At 29.8% G+C, this 21,936-nt stretch overlaps 1 protein-coding gene across 1 annotated transcript; it reads right to left on the bottom strand.

The window, feature by feature from the left end:
• Positions 1-10,036: 10,036 nt before the first annotated feature.
• LOC122605947 (wall-associated receptor kinase-like 20) lies at positions 10,037-14,834 on the bottom strand. The gene is made up of 3 exons (XM_043778915.1): positions 14,011-14,834; positions 13,848-13,907; positions 10,037-11,240 (listed from the first exon to the last, which is right to left on the bottom strand). The coding sequence occupies exons 1-3, from the start codon at positions 14,792-14,794 to the stop codon at positions 10,192-10,194; spliced, it is 1,893 nt and encodes a 630-aa protein (XP_043634850.1). The 5' UTR covers positions 14,795-14,834; the 3' UTR covers positions 10,037-10,191.
• Between the last annotated feature and the right edge of the window lie 7,102 nt (positions 14,835-21,936).

The raw sequence follows: 21,936 nt of genomic DNA, 5'->3' as shown, positions 1-21,936 counted from the left end.
ATTTGGTAATTAGTGAAGATGAATGAAAGAAGGGGGTTGTATTTAAATGAGATTTGAGACTACAACTACGTTGTTGAAACCTAAACAAAGGTGGTTGGGACATCACTTGTGATATTGATACACACAACTACACTCCAAAATATTGCATTATTTAAAAACCATACTTTAAATGGATTAAACTTTGGTATAATTGTATAGACGAACTCGTGGTGAATAGTGTTTTGATTTAATTATCTGAAGTTATACAAATTAATAAGATAATCTTATATCAACATTGTGAACAAGTTTCAAGTTTATCTGAATTAATTTTCTGAAAACTGGAAGACGAAAAAACAGTATAGAAGATTCAAATGTGTAAATGTTTTGACTTCTATACAAGTTTATTTTGATATAGGAAATTAGCATCTTAGGCCAAGTCGTTCAAACCCCTATATAAAGTCTTTTTGTCACTTGTGAAACGATGGAATTGAAACTTTAGAATATGACTAAATTAATGAGTGGTTTATAAGAACCAAGTGGGTAAATAATTAAATACTCTTGGTCAATGTTTAAAAATGTATCCGTAGTGCCGTTTGTTTACTGATTCATTTTGATAATTTGTTGGACATTTTCGTTTATTTACTTAGAAAAGGGTATATACATGCGAACTTTAATTTCCAAAAAAGAAAATAATATATGTTAGCGATCGCCGTATTCAAACACATATGTAAAAGAAATATATATTTAAAATGGTATATTTTAGATCTACCAATAACGTAACATAATTAAATAGATTGTTTAGTTGTCGAAGAACCGCTAGAAAAGCCTTTCACCTAGGACTCACGGGTGTTTAAGGTTTACCTAAACCACATGGATTCTTTTGCGGATTAAAATCCTCAAAAGTTGATATAACTTTACCCATAAAGTTTGATCAATTTTTTAGGATCTCAATCCTTCTTTTACATAGTATAAAATTTTGTAAATTTCATTTATGTTTTTATTACAATCACGAGGTCCAGCTATTCTGTGCTTCAAGTTTATTTCTATTATAAACCGTAATAAGAAAAATTAAGTTACATATATAAATATATATATATAGTCAAAAGATAAAATGAGAACCCAAATTTTGTCGAGAACCGTGAGACCTAATATCTAATTAAAATGTGTAAGGATAATATGGTAATTTTATAAATACAATTAAAATTATTAAATGTAAGATAAAAAACCCTTTGGATCACTCCTCTTAAATCGCAGAAATAACATGTACAAAAAGTTACCCCTTCCTAATTTCATGTTGGAGTCGATCGACCACTAACATGACTTACTTTTAGCATTAACATATTAAATCTAATAATTACTTTTACCAATATTACTTCTTTAATATTATTTCTAACGACAATTACGCTATAACATAACATTTTAATACTTTTGAATACATCTGTAAATTTTGTTAAAAGAATAAATATCTATACAACTGAAAATATGGTTGGACACATGTAGACGTACTTCATATATGTGTTGCTTTTATATACACTTATAAATTCTGTTAAAAAATATTTGTACACTAGTGAATAGGATCATTTACATGTGTACAACTCAAAGTGATTTTATCTACATTTATGAATTATACACATGTGTATATGGTTGATCACATGTTTACAATTCGATAATAATTTTATATACGTACACTTATGACATCTGTTAAAAAAATGTACACATATGTTATTAACATCATTTACATGTGTACGAATCAAAAAAATATATACATATGTTAATAGAGTGACTAACTATTTTCATGCTTGTATATTCCATTATACAGAAGTTTTTACCTTTGAATATAATTCAATTTTTTATTATATAAATAAAACAAGTAATTTGGTTATAATGGTCAAAACAATACTTCTAATCAATTACTCAAGTAATTAATTTATTAAAAACGGTTGACAAGTTTCAAAAATTGAAGGTCCACTATTCTCGTGCATGTCCGTCTTTTGCATATTCATATTCCCATAATGGCCTTTTTCAAATTTTATGTAGTTAAAAGTTAGTTTTTATTCACATTAATTGCATAAATGCCACCAAATTATCTTAGCCTTTGATCTAGTTAATCCAATGAACAAAAATAGTTCTCGATATTTTATTAGTTCTCACAATAACTCCTCTCTCTCTCTCTCTCTCTCTATATATATATATATGAATTATACACACGAGCTACAGTAAAGATTCTGATAAATACTTTGTTTTAAGTGAGGTAGTAATTTGATGTTTATCCCACTAGTTTCTGTTTAGATAAACTAAGTTGTCAATTGATTATTTAAAAAATTAAAGTATGAGACATCTTCCAATAGTGACTTATTCTTCACCTTTTCATAACTGTCACACCACTTCTTCCATATTTCCGGCTCATAACATGTTTCTACCAATAATACATCTTCCTTACTCTTACTCTTACTATTCATTATTTCTAATTACTCACAAAACACCTTTAAAAACAATTATGAAATAAAATTAAATTTGGAAATGCCCACAAAGCTCATCTTCATTGTGTCACCGCCTAATTAAATGAAATTTAAAGACGAGATATGAGGAAATGTCACTGCCAATTAATAGTGTCATGGGAAGAACAAGTAATGACGAGCTGAATAAATACCCGCTGGGACGTGTCTTGGACCCGTCCTAACAAGCATATCTTCATCTCGTCACCTATTGTTTCTCCTGTGACACCATTGACAGTGGTGTTTTCTCATTAATCATTATCAAATTTTGTTTAAGTGGTGACACAATGAAGATGAGCTTTGCGGCCTTTTTTTTTATATTAATAATATATAGTAAAAGAAAAAGGTAAGGAAAAAATAAATAAGAGATATTGTTAAGAAAAACATGTCATAGGACTGGAAAATGAAAAATAGGTGATGTGACGTTAATATGATAACGAGGAAGAGGTTATAAGTGGTGAGTGTTTGGAAAGACCTTAATGTTTATTCGAATTTTATTTAACAATTACCTTTCATCTTTCGTTAATATTTGGTAGTAGTTTTACATATTTTAAATTATTTTACTTTTTTCTTAAAAAACAATTCCATGGTAGCTAGCTAGTATTAATGCATCACAATGAGTAAATCTGGAGTCCGGACTCAACTTAACAATATATAGTAGCTCGTATATTATAGTGGAAAATGATTAATCTTTTAAAATTTAGTTTAAAAAACTTTTTTTAAAACTACGAGAGTAAGTACCCGTGCGTTACGACGGTGAGATGGTGGGGGGTGGGGGGGGGGTGATAGCTAGGTCATAGAGTGTGATATGTCAGAAAGTGTGATAGGTCATATGAGTTGATATGTTATAGAGAATAATAGTCAAATGCCTAAGTCGTACGGGCTCCGTTCTCGGATTTAAAAATTCGTCGAAAGTATATCGAATGACATCTCTAATGAAAGAGCATGAAATTTTAAGAACACTCATATAATTTTTATAATTTATCGATGTACGGTTTATGAAATAAAAGATTTTGAATGAACTGGAGGAATTAATGATTTATGGAGGAAAAAGAAAAATAATGATTGATTGAGATTTGAGGAGAAATAAAGGGTATTATAGTTATTTTTGGTAAATATAGAATAGATAGGATGAGCATTTTAAAGAAGTACTTAAAATCAATATTGAAAATTTAAGTTTAATGTTGAAAATTTAGAGGAAATTTGCTTTATAATATAGTATAGATATAAATAAGATGGTTACATGTAGATTCCATTAAAAAAATTTTAATATCACTCTATGATTTTTTCACATATATTCATCTAATAGTTAGAGATTATTTAATCTATTGTTTTAAGATAATTTACCATTTCCTTATTATATTATTCAACTATCACTGGACAGGTTCGTTAACAATAGATATAGGGCCATAGGGGTGGTTTTATGGTGAATATAGGTTTGTGAGATCACCAACAAAAACGCGCAAACCGCTTCCATATTTGATTATTTCCAGAAGAGTCTATTCATGTAATCATGCTTCATAACTTATTTGATTTTTTATGATAACGAGATATGTCACCCGGACGTTGCCCCGAGAGACATTATATTTGTTAACGCTTTAATAAAAAATATTATTCAAGAGATAACGTGTCATAAACTTTTTTAAGAAAACACGTATTATTCAAATAATTAAGAACTGACATTTGTCAGTTAAAAAATGAACTGTAAAAGTTTTGTGTGAAAGTGAAAGTCGTCCACAAAAAAGTTTAGTGCTAAAAGTGTAAGAGACTTAAATGTTGTGGTGAAAATAAAAGAAAATCAAAAAGTATAAAAATTTGGTGCTAAAAGTATAAGGAATTAAAATATTACGGTGAAAATAAAATGAATAAAAAGTTCATTATTCTTTACAAGTTTTCCCGCACATTTCTTTTTAATATATGCGTTAAAAAGTTTGTTGCTAAAGTATAAGAGGTTAAAATGTTGTAGTTAAAATAAAAGATTATCAAAAAGTAGAAAAATTTAGTGTTGAAAGTGTAAGGGGTTAAGATATTGTGGTGAAAATAAAAAGATTAAAAAGTTTACTAAGAATTATAAAAGTTTTGTTCTAAAAGTGTAAAGAGTGAAACTATTGTGATGAAAATAAAAAATAAAATAAAAAGTATACTATTCTATACACGTTTTCTCGTACCTTAAAATAAAAGAAAATTAAAAACTATGAAAGTTTAGTGCTAAAAGTGTAAAGAGTTAAAATATTGTAGTGAAAATAAAAAGAATACAAAGTTTACTAAAAAAATATTATAGTTTAGTGCTAAAAGTGTAAAGATTGAAAGTTTTGTGTTGAAAATAAAAAGAATAAAAAGTTTACTAAAAAGTATTATAGTTTAGTACTAAGAGTGTAAAGATTGGAACTTCTGTGGTGAAAGTAAAAAGAATATAAAGTATACTATTATTAAAAAGTATTATAGTTTAGTGCTAAAAGTGTAAAGATTGAAAGTTTTGTGGTGAAAGTAAATAAAATAAAAAGTTTACTAAAAATTATAGTTTAGTGTTAAAAATGTAAAGATTGAAACTTATGTGGTGAAAATAAAAGAAATAAAAAATATACTATTATTTACACGCTAAAAAGTATTATAGTTTAGTTCTAAAAGTGTAAAGATTGAAACTTTTGTAGTGAAAGTAAAAGAATAAAAAGTATATACTATTACTAAAAAATATAATAGTTTAGTGCTAAAAGTGTAAAGATTGAAAGTTTTGTGGTTAAAATAAATAGAACAAAAAGTTTACTAAAAAGTATTATAGTTTACTGCTAAAATTGTAAAGATTGAAACTTATGTGGTGAAAATAAAAAAATAAAAAATGTACTATTTTTTACGTTAAAAAGTTTAATAAAAATATTATAGTTTAGTGCTAAAAGTGTAAAGATTGAAACTTCTGTGATGAAAGTAAAAAGAATAAAAAGTATACTATTACTAAAAAAACATTATAGTTTAGTGCTAAAAGTGTAAAGATTGAAAGTTTTGTGGTGAAAATAAATAGTTTAATGCTAAAAATGTAAAGATTGAAACTTATGTGGTAAAAATAAAAAAATAAAAAGTATACTATTCTTTACATGCTTTTCGATACTTTGTTTTTAATATATACGAGATGTCATCCGGGCGTTGCCCTGGGAGACACTATATTTGTTACGATTTAACATAATAAGTTATTCAAAACTATTAAAATAAATTTTTGATAGAAATAACAAAATGTATAAAATAAATATATTAATTACGACATTTCGATAACGATAAGATAATGCATTACAAATAGGTGTGCGTTCATGGATTGAGGTTAACTTACCACAAACTTTTTGAAGGAAACATGTATTTTTTAAATGATTAAGAATAAACAAAAATTGACATTTATTAGTTAAAAAGTCTAAAATTGTGTGTGTAAGTGAAATTAGTTCGCATAAAAGTTTAATGCTAAAAGAGTTAGAGGTTAAAAATATTGTGGTGAAAATAAAAAAAAATCAAAAAGTATAAAAGGTTTAGTGCTAAAAGTATAAGGTGCTAAAATGTTGTGGTAAAAATAAAAAAAATAAAAAGGTTACTATTCTTTGAACGCGACTGTTATAAAACAAACAATAAACTTTTGTGAAAGCGAAAGTAATTCGCATAATAGTTTAGTGCTAAAAATGTAAGAGGCTAAAATGTTGTTGTAAAAATAAAAGAAAATCAAAAGTATAAAGATTTAGTGTTAAAAGTATAAGTGGCTGAAATGTTGTGCTAAAATAAAAGAAAATCAAAAAGTATAAAATTTAGTACTAATAGTGAATAGAGTTAAATTATTGTGGTGAAAATAAAAAAAATAAAAAGTTTGTGGTTAAAAAGTATAATATTTTAGTGCTAAAAGTGTAAAGTGTTAAAGTATTGTGGTGAAAATAAAAAGAATAAAAAGTTTGTGGTGAAAATAAAAGAAAATAAAAGGGTAAGTGCTAACAGTGTAAACAGTTAAAGTGTTATGGTGAAAATAAAAAGAAAGAAAATTAAAAAGTATAAAGTTTAGTGCTAAAAGTGAAAAGATTCGCTTAATAGTTTAGTGCTAAAAGTGTAAGAGGCTAAAATGTTGTTGTAAAAATAAAAGAAAATCAAAAGTATAAAGATTTAGTGTTAAAAGTATAAGTGGCTGAAATGTTGTGCTGAAATAAAAGAAAATCAAAAAGTATAAAATTTAGTGCTAATAGTGAATAGAGTTAAATTATCGTGGTGAAAATAAAAAGAATAAAAAGTTTGTGGTTAAAAAGTATAAAATTTTAGTGCTAAAAGTGTAAAGTGCTAAAGTATTGTGGTGAAAATAAAAAGAATAAAAAGTTTGTGGTGAAAATAAAAGAAAATAAAAGGTTAAGTGCTAACATTGTAAATAGTTAAAGTGTTGTGGTGAAAATAAAAGAAAAGAAAATCAAAAAGTATAAAATTTAATGCTAATAGTGAATAGAGTTAAATTATTGTGGTGAAAATAAAAAGAATAAAAAGTTTGTGGTTAAAAAGTATAAAATTTTAGTGCTAAAAGTGTAAAGTGTTAAAGTATTGTGGTGAAAATAAAGAAAAAAGTTTGTGGTGAAAATAAAAGAAAATAAAAGGTTAAGTGCTAACATTGTAAACAGTTATAGTGTTGTGGTGAAAATAAAAGGAAAAAAAATTAAAAAGTATAAATTTTAGTGCTAAAAGTGAAAAGAGTTAAAGTATTGTGGTGAAAATAAAAAGAATAAAAAGTTTGTGGTGAAAATAAAAGAAAGTATAAAGTTTAGTGCTAGAAGTGTAAAGAGTTAAAGTATTGTGGTGAAAATAAGAAAATATAAATTTTGTTGTGAAAATAAAAGAAAATAGATAAGTATAAAGTTTATTGTTAAAAATATAAACATTTAAAGTATTGTGGTAAAAAAAAAATTACTATTCTTTGCACGAATCCCCGTAGCTTTGTTTTTAATATATATATTAATATCGCATGATAAACAATTATAATCAAATACATGTCTCGCTTCTCTCTTCTTTCCTCTCATCAATTACCAAAACAAATAAGTCTAAAAATGTAGTTAAGGATCAAAAATGTAACAATAATGATCCAACAACAAATGTATTTTCTTAAAGAACACATTCCATCACACTAAATTAGTTTTATTTTTTTTGCTAACCATATATGACCATGATTAAATTTACTACTCAAAGGGTTTTTTTAGTTTGTGTCATATGGGTAATTGTTAGAAATGTCTAGGGATAATTTTTGTCTACTCGTTTCTTCGATCAGCATTATATTCTCCATACGACTACCATTAGGTATAGAGAATCGATGCATTATCCATGTTGAACTCATATATTTCAGAATCCAAAGATCATGTTAAAAATAGAAAGTTTAATTTGACATAAGTGTCGAGCACGACTTAAGTGGGATAGAGCCCTGAACGTGTATACGTCACAGGTTCGAGTATTGCAAGAGGTTTTTTCTCCTAATTATTTGGGTTTTTTCTTAAAAGATATTTAAAGATGATCATGTAGCTGTTATTGATTGCAAAATGGCTAAATGTGATGCTGTGAGTGATTCAAATTGCATAAAAAAATAATAGATAACCCATAATTTAATTAAACAAGTATATTTTCAGATTTCAAACAGTTAAATTTGAAGAAATCCATGTTTTTTTTTTGGAAAGCATGCAAGTAGAGCACTTGTATGCAACTTAGTTTGTAATCTAATAATTAAGTTATTGTATTTCTTTAGAATTTTTTCTTCTTTTTAGAAAGACAAACTTAAACATTAATAATGAAGCAGGGTATTTAGTATTAGCTCTCAAACCTTAAAGGTTTTAAATTTGGATTAACTATGATTATATCTTTTGTTGTGCTTTACCTAATTTAAAGATATACATTTTTAAAAGAACAAGTTGATAATTAAAATATTGATTTGGTGTTTGGTTAGAAAATATCAAAATAGGAACCAAAGGACTTTCTCAACAAGTTAATACAGTAGATCATCATATATATATATATAGTTATCAAGTCCTCGCTCAACCTTCTGAGAAGCTCAATATGCATGCATTGACGAAGTAAAGGCAAGTTTCAAAAGGCATATATAATAAGATACACATTATATATAGTTTAATTAACATGAATAATAATGTAATTGACCCCAACAAATACATTCAATAATTCACGAATCATTATATAGTTTACTTAGGCTTTAGTACGTAGTTTACTTAGCCTGTGAGTTTTTTTTCTTAAAAAAATTAAGCCTATGCTCGATTTGTATATACGAGAGATAGTATTCGCGTGTTGCGGCGGTGAGATTGTAGAGTGATAGGTCAAGTCATAGAGTATGATAGCATGCCTTAGCCGTACGTGTTCCGACCTCGGATTTAAAATTCGTCGAAAGTATATCGAATGACATCTCTAATGAAAGAACATGAAATTTTAAGAACACCCATACAATTTTTATAATTTGTCGATGTACAGTTTTTGAGATAAAAGATTTTGAATGAATTGGATGAATAAAATGATTTATGCAGTAGAGAGAAAAAATGAGTTGTTGACATTTGAGTAGAGAGAAAAATAAATTATTGAGATTTAAGGGTATTATAGGTATATTAGATAGAAATGTTTATATCAGTGAATAAAGAAGAGAGATAATTTAGGTAGTTCAATTACTTAATTGATATTTGAAAAAAATGACAAAATGCTTTATAAGATAGTATTTGATAAAGGAAAATGATTTATGATGTTAACATCATCTTTGTTGAATGATGTTGCTCTCACAAACTCACTTAAACCATTTTCTACACATGTCAAAAAGCCCCCTATGATCCAAACAAAATAATATTAACATCATTCAAGTTCTCTCCGTTTGATGATAAACTCAGAGTAGATCGATATAAATTCATACATAGTTACACACTTTTCATGGAAAAATATAACAAGGAGTAGTGTTGGAAACTTGGAATCAATGAAGAAAACGGAAGTCAAAAAGAAGGAACATGTAAATAAGGGTTGTCGTTAGTGAGGCTTTGGTTTCGTCTAATCATCTAAGGGCGCGTTTGGTTCACATAATGTTTTGGAAAATAATGGAATCTGTCAAAGAAATTAGAATTTGAAGGAATGAAATTTAACAGAATGTTTTTGATTTTTTGAAAAATCAAGTGAGGGACGGAATGAAATCTCTTCCTCCATCCACAAGGAATGGAGATTACATCAAATAAGGGAATGTTTACATTCCAACGGAATGTGATTCCTCCATCTTTAACCAACCAAACACGTTAAGGAATAGAATTCAATTCAAATTCCATCAAATTCTGTGAACTAAACGCGACCTAATACTTGTATACATCTATTAATCTAAAAGACAATTCACAAGCGTTTATTATTATTATTATTATTATTATTATTATTATTATTATTATTATTATTATTATTATTATTATTATGTTAAATAAATTTAAGAAAGCAGTACATGAAAACTAATGATGCAACGAAATCTGTTTATACAAACACATTGAAAATTCATCATCAACTAATGTAAATTTTCAAAGAAATCTTAAAAAAAAAAAAAAAGAAAAGAAATAAGATATACTAGTAATATTCATGATCCCATATAGAAGCTAGCACCAAAACCTTGGAACCAATGGTACCCGGAATGCCTAAATGGAAAATACCGTTAATTGTTTCTAGTTTTTTTGGTACATTTGTGATACTAAAAACACTTGGATGTTTTTTATTCTTCAGCTTTACTTGTTGCAATGCTAATGATGTACTCGATTTCCTCGGTAACTTCTTTCATCGAAGGCCGATCTTGTCTACGTTCCTCCAAGCATCCAACTGCGAGAAATCCCAATGCTTTCATCGTCTCCAACTCTAACTTGCTTGCACCCTTCTTGAGATTTGGATCGACCGCGTCCAACAATCGCTCTTCTGCAACAACCCGTTTCACATAAATTGCCAAGTTCACATCATCTGGTGGTCTATTGAAATCTATCGCTTTCTGGGACGTCAATAACTCCAACAAAACGACTCCAAAGCTATAAACATCACTCTTATCAGTCAATTGATAGTTTCTGTAATATTCAGGATCCAGATACCCTAACGTGCCTTGAGCACATGTAGTCACATGGCTCAAATCCGCTTCTGCCAAACGGGACAACCCAAAATCCGCAACCTTTGCATTTAGTTTCTCATCTAGCAAGATGTTGCTTGATTTAACGTCACGGTGGTAGATTGGTGGAACCGCGGAGAAATGGAGGTAGGCTAGCCCTTCAGCCGTGTCTCGGGCTATATTTAGCCGTTGGGCCCAAGTCAAACCACCATTGTGTTGACCTTTTAAATGGTCCAACAGAGTACCATTTGAGATGTACTCATAAACAAGCAATGGTTGTTCGAGTTCAACACAACAACCCAATAGGCGAACAAGACCCCTGTGGTTTACTTGGCAAAGGATTCGGACCTCGTTTAAAACCTGATCCGTGCCTTTCGTGTTGCCAACTTTAGCACATTTGACGGCGACGTCTGTGGAATCTTCTAAAATGCCTTTATACACTTCCCCAAATCCTCCTGTTCCAAGAAGGCGATCTTTGGAGAAGTTGTTTGTGGCTTTTTTAATTTGTTTCCCAGTGAAGACTTTAGCAGTTTTTCCACCACCCGAGTTTAATATCTCTTCTCGCTCACGAGCAAGCCGTGCTAGGGCTTCTTTGTTGCGACGGTGACGTTTGTATAGCAAGAATCCAATCACAACCGCCACAAGTGCTGAGCCTAGGCCGGATGTCAATCCTAAACATTTGTATGTCAACAAGTTATATGGTTACCCAAATAGTTATTATAGATATTACTCGTAAAAAACTACTTGGATCATGATATGTAGGATCATCTAGGTATATATGTCTATATGTCATAAGATAAATAATTATTCAAACGGATTTACAGCCTGACATAAGTTTATCATCTTACATAACTATTGGTTATATCTAACATTTTATTATTCTACTATTTCGTTAATTTTTGGTCATAGTCGAGATGAGCTAGTCATCTTCATGTGAATTTTGATTTGTGTATACACATAGTAAATGCGTGTTAGAGAAAAAGGCCAAATTAAGCCAACCCGGATATAAAGTTGCACTTTGGGCCTAACTTTGACCAAATAACACGGCTTTCACCTAGAAATATATTGTTGGTCCCTACATGATAATCATGCATATAAAGTCGTCTCCAATTCTCTACTACAATAATAGCTTCAATTTCTTTTCTAGAAGAAAATTGTATCTTTCAATCACTCCGTATATATTTAAGTTGATTAATTTTGGACAAAAGTCAAGCCCTCAGATTAGAATAAAAAAACAAAATTATTGTAAAAATAAAGAGTTAATTGAGATATTTAAAAAAATAAAAGACTAATAATATAATTTAATAATTGATAACATTTTAGATAATTCTTTCATGTCACTTCCAACAATAGATACATTTAGGTCTGGTGATTCATACATTAACCTTTTACTTTCACAAGTATTTGGAAGAACTTTCTCTTATCTTTCGTGGGATATTCTTTGTATCTCCAGGATGGAAGATATTGAACGTAAGGAATGATTTTATTGAGGGCCCATGTTGGAAAAATTATTAGATGGCCCACAAGAGACCCATGAATTTCTTAAGCAGCCTAGTGTATCATAAGCCCAAGTGCCCAACCATCCAAACCATCCTTTATTTTAAAAGTTATAATTCTTTATATATATATATATATATATATATATATATATACACATATACATATACATATACATATACATAATAAAAAAATAGTTATCTTGACTTTTTAAAGTCATCCAACTCAAATTAAAATTATCTCTAAACATGCCACATAGGATTTATCCTACGTGGCACCTCCATATTTTTTCACATTTTCATTAAATAATATAATATAATTATACATATATTTTAAATATGGCATATAGAAAAATCATATATATATATAATTTATATTTATATAAATCAAACATATATAAAAAATCACGACTAACCTTGCATGACATTTTTTAGCTTTTTTATATTAGTTATAAACACTTCATAATTCATGACTCATAATCCATGATATTTTATTACCTTTTCTAATATTATTAGGTTATACACGACCAAACAATTTTGTTGTTTCTCTTTCGTTCTCTTGACCGAAACCTTAACCAAAATTGATTATTCTAACCACAAAAAATGTCTATTTTATAATGATAATAATAGTTATTTTGAGTTTTACGAATGAATTTCTTGATTGTTGGAGATAAAATACTTTATTTCCTAATTGTGTTTAGGATTATTTTTTTCCGTCACTACATAAGATTTTTTCTCCATCTTTCAGCATAACTGAAAGCAAAAACTATAATGATTTTCTCTTATTTATCTTATTAGTTTTTTACTTATTCGTATTGTATTTATGCGTATTTTATATGACTAAATTTTTGTCATGCTTAGTTTTTTTACTTTGTATATATTATTTCGTTTGATGAATATATAGATATCATGCTACATTATCAATTTACGTTTGATTTGTTGATGATATCAAAATATCTTAGGTTAAATGTTGGCGTGTAATCACTACAGTAGGTTTAGTGACTGTGATATCGACATGTCAGAAAAGACAAAAGATGACCAGAGTAATCCAGGAATTAACCATTAACTATAACATTATCAATTTCAACATAATAAGCCTATAGAATAACTATTTATTAATGCATAAAATAACCTTTTTAACTAGCCGCGTATCGCGCAAGGTAAAATATCTAGTGTATATATATATATATATATAACTCTCCTTGTTTGAAAGAAAAATCTTTTTAGTTTTTTTTAGAAGTATATCCATATATGACTATTAGATGTGTGTGCGCACAATCATGTCAATGGATACATTCCTACGGCAAATTGGGTTGGAGATAACGAAGTGTGGCTCAACCGACCGTCGATTTTGTATGATATATAGTTCGTAGGAGTTCTATTACATAAGGAGATAAATAGTGGATATTATTCAAAAAACCTTGATGTATATTCAAAATTAAGTTTGTTCAATTTCTAAATGGTTTATATTGTTTAAGTACATGTTGCACTTATAAGCAAAACTAAACCTTTCCTCGATTGAATTTCCCATACATAAAATCCATCAAAAAGTTAAATGTTAGTTTAAGGCCTTTTAAAGAGCTAAACCAGGGACGAAATTGCCTCGAGACCCAAATGTTATCCTAGGTTGAGACATATTAATCATTATTTTTATATTATAGTGATACGTACGTCGGTACGTACACCCCATTGATATTATATCAGCTAAAAACAAAAATTAACAAATAAATAACATATGTATAATTTGACTATTGCATAAGCAAAAGTGAAGCGTTATGCTACCTGCAATAAGTGCGGTCCGCTTTGAGTCATCGCAATCTCCTCTGTTCTCACAAGTATCATCTGTCAAACAAATTAACTTAATCACATAATCATCTAGTTTAAATCATTCACTAAGCATCACAAAAATTAAGTAGAAATTTTTGGTCTTGATGACAATATATACCTAAGGCACAAACTCCTTCAATAGCATCCCAATGAAGCCCGGTGTTACATAGACACCTACGCACACCACTAGAACCAGATAACCCGCAACTCGAGCTCAAATCGCAATCGGTCTGGTTGTTACACAATGGCTCGGGCGGGGACACCCATTGTATCTCCACTCCTGGATTAGGCCACTGACTCACGGGCAACGAATAATCCAAATTCACAAAACTCCTATAAGCTTGACACCCACCATCCCTAACCCGAATAGAATACATCGTACTCGACCCACCCGACCTAAACGTGCAACATATCGGAGCTCGACCGCATGATGACGCTTCAACCGAGTTGTTTATATACGAATGACAAAGACTTGTAGAGGTACAATTCAAAGGTGACCTTAAAAGTGACTCGGAGCAGTTAAGGTACATGATAGTATTGCCACTAGTGATATTAAAAGGTAAGGCAGGGTTTAGTTGGAGACCTTGTGTCGAAATTTCGGACGTGACACATGTGGTGTTGTCGTTTAAGAATCTTGATGGTTGGATTGTGAACCTTTGTGTGGTTTTAGAGATGGAAGTTATTGGATATGTGTTGTTAAGTGAGTTGAAGTAGAGTGCACCTGCTGATGCATCACACCGGACCTTGTACAGCTGGTCGCCACAACTAGGTCCGGTGCTTAGAGGGTATGGGACTTGGGTTGCCCCACAGTCCGGGCAACGGGTGGCGGATGTGGCGAAACCAGACCAAGTTAGGATCAGTGTCACCGTGAGCATAATAGTGAAAATGCCGTTGGCCGCCATGGTTGAAAATGAGTATAGATTAGTGTGATTTTGAAGAATTGCGAAAAGGATATTTCTATATTTATCTTTGTGCTGTTTGATGTCGTTTTGTTGAATTTTTGGACGCATTTTAAGGTGTTGACTTTGACTATTTGCTGGTCAAAAATAGTATTTGCCTTCACAACTACTTGCGTTGAAATTTATTGTGCTCTACATATGTCAGCGGATAATGTTCATGATTATTTCTAGAATATATACATAACATTAAACATGTTGCTTCTTATTTGCTTTTAACATATCAAATCTAACATAGTGATATTCACATTTGCACTAGAAATAATGATATATTGATTGGTGCGTTAAACCAAAGTGTCAAAGAGTATACAATAACATATTTGGACTTTGGCCATTAACCGTTTACTTTTCAATTTACCTTTGTATAATTGTATTTTGTGATAGTTGTATGTATGGACGACTTTATGTGTATTCAAAACAATCAATAAAGCGATTTTTTTATGGATAGGAACAAAATTCAAATCATTCATGCAACTAGTAACTTTATCCAAAAGTTTTGCACAACAAGGAAGTCCGGTGTCTAACATACCAAACTTCGCCACGTCCACATAAGTCTGGTGTTTAAGACATCAAACTTGGTCGCTTTTTTCAATTTCTTGTCGTCTGCATCGAAAAGCTTAAAAAAAAAAAGTGAAGTCTGGTAGCCCCAATACCGTCCTTCTTTTGATCTTTGCTTTCTCATGAACTACATGTTGCTGCAGTGCATTAATTACAACCAACTTTAATGCATTAATTCTAAATAGTTAATAGAATGAAAAGAAAGAAGTGTGGAGAATAAAAAAAAACAACCAAGTTCGGTGTTAGACACCGGAATTATGCGGATGTGGCGAAGTTCGGTGTCTTAAACACTGGACTTCCTTGTTTTACAAAAGTTTTGAGTAAAGTTCCTAGTTACACCAATGGGTTAAATTTTGTTCCTATCCGTAAAAAAAACTCCAATAAAGCATATGAAATATATATTCATTTTAGTCATCATTTAATTACATTAATGCCATATACTGCTTCGGATATATTTTCCTATGTTATAAAGTTACACTTAATCAAAGGTGTTACTTTAAATTAGTTACACTTCATTGGCTGTTGCGGTTGACGGATCGAAGGGTATAACATGAAAAAGGTAGATCGAATGTATAACCAGAAGCTTTAGCCTTTAGGTGAACATTTTCCTACTTCAAAATATACGTACAATATATACAGAGAGTGAAGAATCTTTGTTGGGCTTTTATCGTGGGCTGCATTTTATTTTATGTTGGGTACAAAAAGTAGGCTATGGAATATGTACATCTTTAATGATATTTTTTCATATTTTCCTTAACCAAATTAAAAGACTTCAATGGGCTATCAGATGTCTTTTAATTTTTGTCTAACATTTATCAATACAGAAGTGATGATCGAAACCCATAAGAAACATAGAATTTTAGAGAATGTGAAAGTATATAGGTGTACAAATTGGCAAATTGCTTCGGTACCATACATAACGATAGATGGTTTTAATATTTTAATTTCAAGTTTAAATCAAACTTTTATCTTTTATAAATAAGCTACAAAATCTTAGTCAAGATAAACACCAATAGATATTGGTTAGGTGGAGGGATAAATCACTACAACCTAACTGCCATTTTGTGACCGAAAGTTTTCCTAATTTGAATTTTCAAAGTCTTTGCTTTTCAAACTTTGACTTAATTTAAATATTTTTTTTGTTATATAATACTTGATGAAAGTTATACCAATATAAACGAGAGCAAATACTCGCGCGTTGCGGCGGTGAGATAGTGGAGTGATAAGTCATAAAGTTGATAGGTTATTGAGTGTGATAACCAAATGTCTTAACCGTACGGGCTCCGCCCTCGGATTTAAAAATTCGTTGAAAGTATATCGAATGACATCTCTAATGAAAGAGCATGAAATTTTAAGAATACCCATATAACTTTTATAATTTATCGATGTACGTTTTTGAGATAAAAGATTATGAATAAATTGGAAAATTAAATGATTTATGAAGAAAAGAGAAAAAAAAATTATTGGTTGAGATTTGAGGAGAGAAAAAATGATAATATAATTACTTTAGATAAATATTGAATAGATAGGGGAGCTTTTTGGGAAAGTAAATGTTGAAACTTAAGATTTAGATAGAGAGAAGTTGTTTTATAATATAGTATAGATATATCTAAACTCAATCAATTCATGTAATTTTTATTAAATATTATACAATATAAACAAAAATATTTAATGTCAAATTCGTAAAAAAAAACTTTGAAAATTTAAAAATGTAATAGGACGAAAGGAGTAACTTTTTTGTTTTTAAAATTTTAAAAGTCAAAAGAATGGTAATATGCTTTGTAAATGAGTCGATATATATTACGGTTTTTCATTATAGAGCACTGCACTCATTGTGGTTTTCTTTTTGCATGTTATTTCGTCCAAACTAGTTACCGTTTATCTTTTCATTGGTGATGATTTTACATTAGTTTTAAAAATTATATATGTATTCAATATTCTCAAGATTTTTTTTTTTCTAAACAAACCACTCCACTTAAATGAATGATCTCTACTCTCCAAAAGTCATCGAATGGCTAGGATGATAATTATTTAACACCAAAGAACCAAATGTCAACATGCATGATCCAATGATTGGATTACAAAAGGCGAGTTTAACACACGTTTCAATATACCATATCCGACCCATCATATCATTTGATATGCACCATTATATGGCTAACACGACCATCGAATAACAATTTGATTCCGTACTAATATACTATACCACTCAATCAGAGCAACTCGAACCACCTGTTATTAATGTTCATGGGCCCTAGTCAAAATCACACTTGTGAGTTGTGACTAGCGTTGTTATATGTGATGTGTGTGGTATCTACAAGGTACGAGATCCGTTCAATTTAAAGTAATTTGGGCCGTTCATGATATACAACGTGGACAAGCTGCAACCGCCCGGGCCTTCTAAAATTCCAAGGCCTTAATCTTAAAAAAAATAAAAAAATTACATATGGCCACAATTTCAAACTAATTAAACTACTAATTACCTAGCATTTTTTCTATCACAATATAGAATTGTTATTTGTACCAATCTAATATGAATTGCAATAATGATTTACTTTATCGAGTTTATCATTTACAAGTTGCGATTTGCTCAATGTTTTTAAACGAGACGTTGATGGTGTGTAGCACAGCTGCACAGGTGGTAATTCATTTGGACATCTTCGTTACTAAATGCACACAGTCTCGGGGTTCATGCTTGGACACCCCTATAATTTTGCTCTCCACGTTATAAATAAACAGATGATCGTGATGGTTACTACAAATTTAAACCAAAGATATATCAATTATAAAAGTTGGTGAACATACTTTTGAAATGTAGCACTCCCTAATATCTACGAGGATAACTTGGAAAAATATATGTTATAAAGGGAGTGGTAAACCATATTTTGTAAAATTTTAAAAGATCATCATTTTGTCAAACTTATGATACCAAGGCCTACTTTTGTTAAAATCTCATATAATAAAAACACAGGGTAACACCATCAGAAAGAGTCAACCCGACCAGGGCATTAGCGGCGACGTCACCGTTAATACTCTGATACTGACAAGGCCCCCGCTAATTTCTCTGCCAGATTTACCATAACAGACATGGGGGCCCGCAGTATTAATGGCGGCGCCGCCGTTAATACTCTCCCTAGTGGTGTTACACTTTTATGCCTGGTGATATTACGCACCTCGATAATAAATGACAACTGAATGAGGTTTTCTTGTTTTCTTATCTAGAGAAAAGAGAATCTTTAAGTGAGATGTATGTCATTTAGTCAAGGTACTATTGTGAAGGCATTTTTTCTTGACCATCTTTAAAATCTTTACCTAAAGATATTTGAATTTGAAACTTTTTAAAAAAAAACTCGAGTCGGACAGTCTTGTCACGTTTGAAAGTAGACATATATATACACAAGCGTATTAATATGTGTATAGAAAAGATTATTATTTTACACAGTTAGAAACTGTTTAAAAAATATCATCAGTTATATAACTCTTTACACATTACTAAAACAATATAAAGAAACACTTTTCATCCGTATAAAAGATTATTTTTATGGTAGTTTGTTGCAATAAAAAATAACAATGATGTTGTCCAAGTCACAACTTTTTAAGTGTTAACTCTTTACACATCACTAAAACAATATAAAGAGACACTTTTCATCCGTGTAAAAGATTATTTTTATGGTAGTTTGTCGCAATAAAAATAACGATGTTGTCCAAGTCACAACTTTTTAAGTGTTAGTTATATCTACGCAATTTTCTTAAAATGAAAAAAAAGTATTTTGTTAAATTTAAAAAAGTATTTTATTAAATATAAAGTAATTAGCATAAACATGTACTAGATTTTTGTACAACAATGCGTCGGTAGTAAGGTAGTTGTGGCGTTGATGGGTGGCGGATGTAGTGACAACAGGTGGCAGCGGTAGTGTTAGCAGCGATGGTGGTGATAGTGGTGGACGGTGATGGTGGTAAAAGTAGTTAATGTTAAATTAAAGTGGTAATATAGTTATTTTAAAAGTTGAGGAATTTATATTGTAATTATTTAATTAAGAGTGTTATATGTATATTAGGTAGAGATGTTTAAATTAAGGATGAATAAATGAGAAAATATATTTTTGTTATTTTAAAGACCGAATTTTTTTAAAAAAAAGTCATTTGTTTTATCATAGTATAGATATAGATTAAGTTAAATATGTGTACTACGAGTGTTAGAGTGTATTGTTCTATACAAACACTTGCCAAAACCAAATTAACCATGGCATCTAGAATTAAGTTTAGCAAATTTAATTCACTCACAAAAATGTTTAAATATCTTCAAAGGTTAACAATATGACATCCATGTCAATTATATTATACGAGCATAGTACCCGCACAATGCGGCGGTGGTGGGGAAGATAATCTGATGGTGGCGTTGATAGGGTTTTACTTTGCTAGAGACGAAATGGTTGAAGGGCATAGTTGGTATATCACGTGAGAGGGTGCTTAGCATGGAAGATTATTTAAGGACATTTTTGTCTTATCAGGTTCTTAATTAAGTTAAGGGAGGAATCCAGTTTGCTTTATAAGGTATTATAGATAGTTTCTCGTCATTATCGTTCATGCAAGGGTTGTGGACTTGTGATTCTTTTTCTAAATTCTAATGCTAACTTGTTATCATCATATAAATAGATTTTATTATTATTATTATTATTATTCTTTGAGCTGTTATATTTGTAATGCAAGACAAATATTTAATAAACCGTTTGTATCAAAAATATACACATTTTACTGAGACATATAATATAATCAAGGGCGTGCTTAAAGGGGGGCTAATGTCCTCTTCAAAATTTAAATTTTGTTATGTACTTTTAACATTTTTATGGATTTAAATTTTTTTTTATAGGTTTTCAACATTCTGCCTCCTTTTATATTTATATTTCATAAATTTTTTAGTTTTGCCTCATTCAAAGTTTTTTCTTGGTACATATAATCTTAATAATGAAATGCCAACAACTTAGACAAACTACACATTTATTTCAAATAATTGTGTTAGATAGGCATAAAATGATTGTACGACTGGATTAGTCATAAGTTCATAACTCAGAGGACCACTTAACAGTGGCTCGTATTTCTAATTTTTCATTTTAACAACTCGTCGGCTTGGCTATGAGTTCTATTGTGATGTAAAATGGGTAATATTCTAACATATTTATTTTACAGTAATGCACATATTTTCGTGGTTTTCTATTTTTAAAATCGTAAGTCATACATTGTGATTTCTTTTTAAAAAATTAAACATTATTGTATACTTTCAATAACTTTTAAGTATTTAAGTTATTTATTCTAAATTAATGGTCTTTTCGTACCAAAAGGGGTCTTGTCAAAAGTAGGCCCGTTAGGACATTAATAGTCTAATTGCTAACTAGTCATAGTCCAACCATCTTTGTGGACCTTTTGAGTTGTGTCACTTGTGTGGCTCCAACAATTTCTTTTTCTGCCGGGAAGTTAGTTATTTTAGTGTGATCTACTTATGGTAGGTGCCGTTTAGAAAGAAAATTCTACTTATGGTAATGCTTATTTGAGAATTGAAATTGATGGCATCGGTAATGAGTAGTGCAATTATTTTTGAGAACGAAATGACTATCGACGCAAAATTAATTAGATTAAATGCAAATTAGTATATTTTAATCTTTTTGTATTCTTACTTAAAGCTATTATCTCACTCACTATAACAGGATCCAATACCTGAATCCCTAAACAGGGTATGAGTTTTATCTTACTCACTATATATGCTAAAATGAAAATTCTAAATAACTTATCGATCAATTAAAAAGTTTACTTAACTCATATCAAACTTTGCCAAATCTTTCTTAAAAAGATGGGCATGGGAGTCTAGATTGCCATGATTAATTTGCTAAAACGGGCGAGTGTTTATAAATTTAATTTGCTAAATTTAATAGTAAATTTTTTAACATTCAAAATTTCACTGAAAACATAAATCCAGTCTAGAGCTAAAAGGAGTACATGAGCAAAGAAAATTAGAGTTATCAAGTAATTATAAACGGCTACTGTAACTCTTAAAAACACATTACAAATTAAAACTGGACCACTTTTGCCATGTAATATTTGTGTTGGAGGATCTGTTCTTATCCATAGAAAACGGATGATTTTGAGTAATTTGATTGCATCACGAAAAGGCGAGATCTTATTGTTGAATAGTATTTTAGAAAATGCCGTTTGCTGGGTTTGATTTGAGTGTCTCGATAAGCTGTGAACAGCTCCCTATAGAATGTAAGTTCCGAAAGAATAAGAAAAAAAGAAGTGCAAAAACAAATGATTTGTTGAAACGCCTCGACTCAATTTAGTCCCAAAAGTATGAACATAAAAGAAAAGAAACGCAAATTAGTTAAATTATACTTAGAAAAATACGGCAAATTTTCGCGAAAAATCAAAATGTTCCAATTCAAGAAAAGACACTTGGAATGTTCTTAAAATGATGTTAATAGACTACTATGCGAGTTTCAGGACCCGAAAATATCAAACGAAACCTCGGTAAAAAAAAG

This window comes from Erigeron canadensis, chromosome 6 (genome assembly GCF_010389155.1).
Source record: "Erigeron canadensis isolate Cc75 chromosome 6, C_canadensis_v1, whole genome shotgun sequence".
Lineage (NCBI taxonomy): Eukaryota > Viridiplantae > Streptophyta > Magnoliopsida > Asterales > Asteraceae > Erigeron > Erigeron canadensis.
This window is presented reverse-complemented; position numbering and strand designations above follow the sequence as displayed.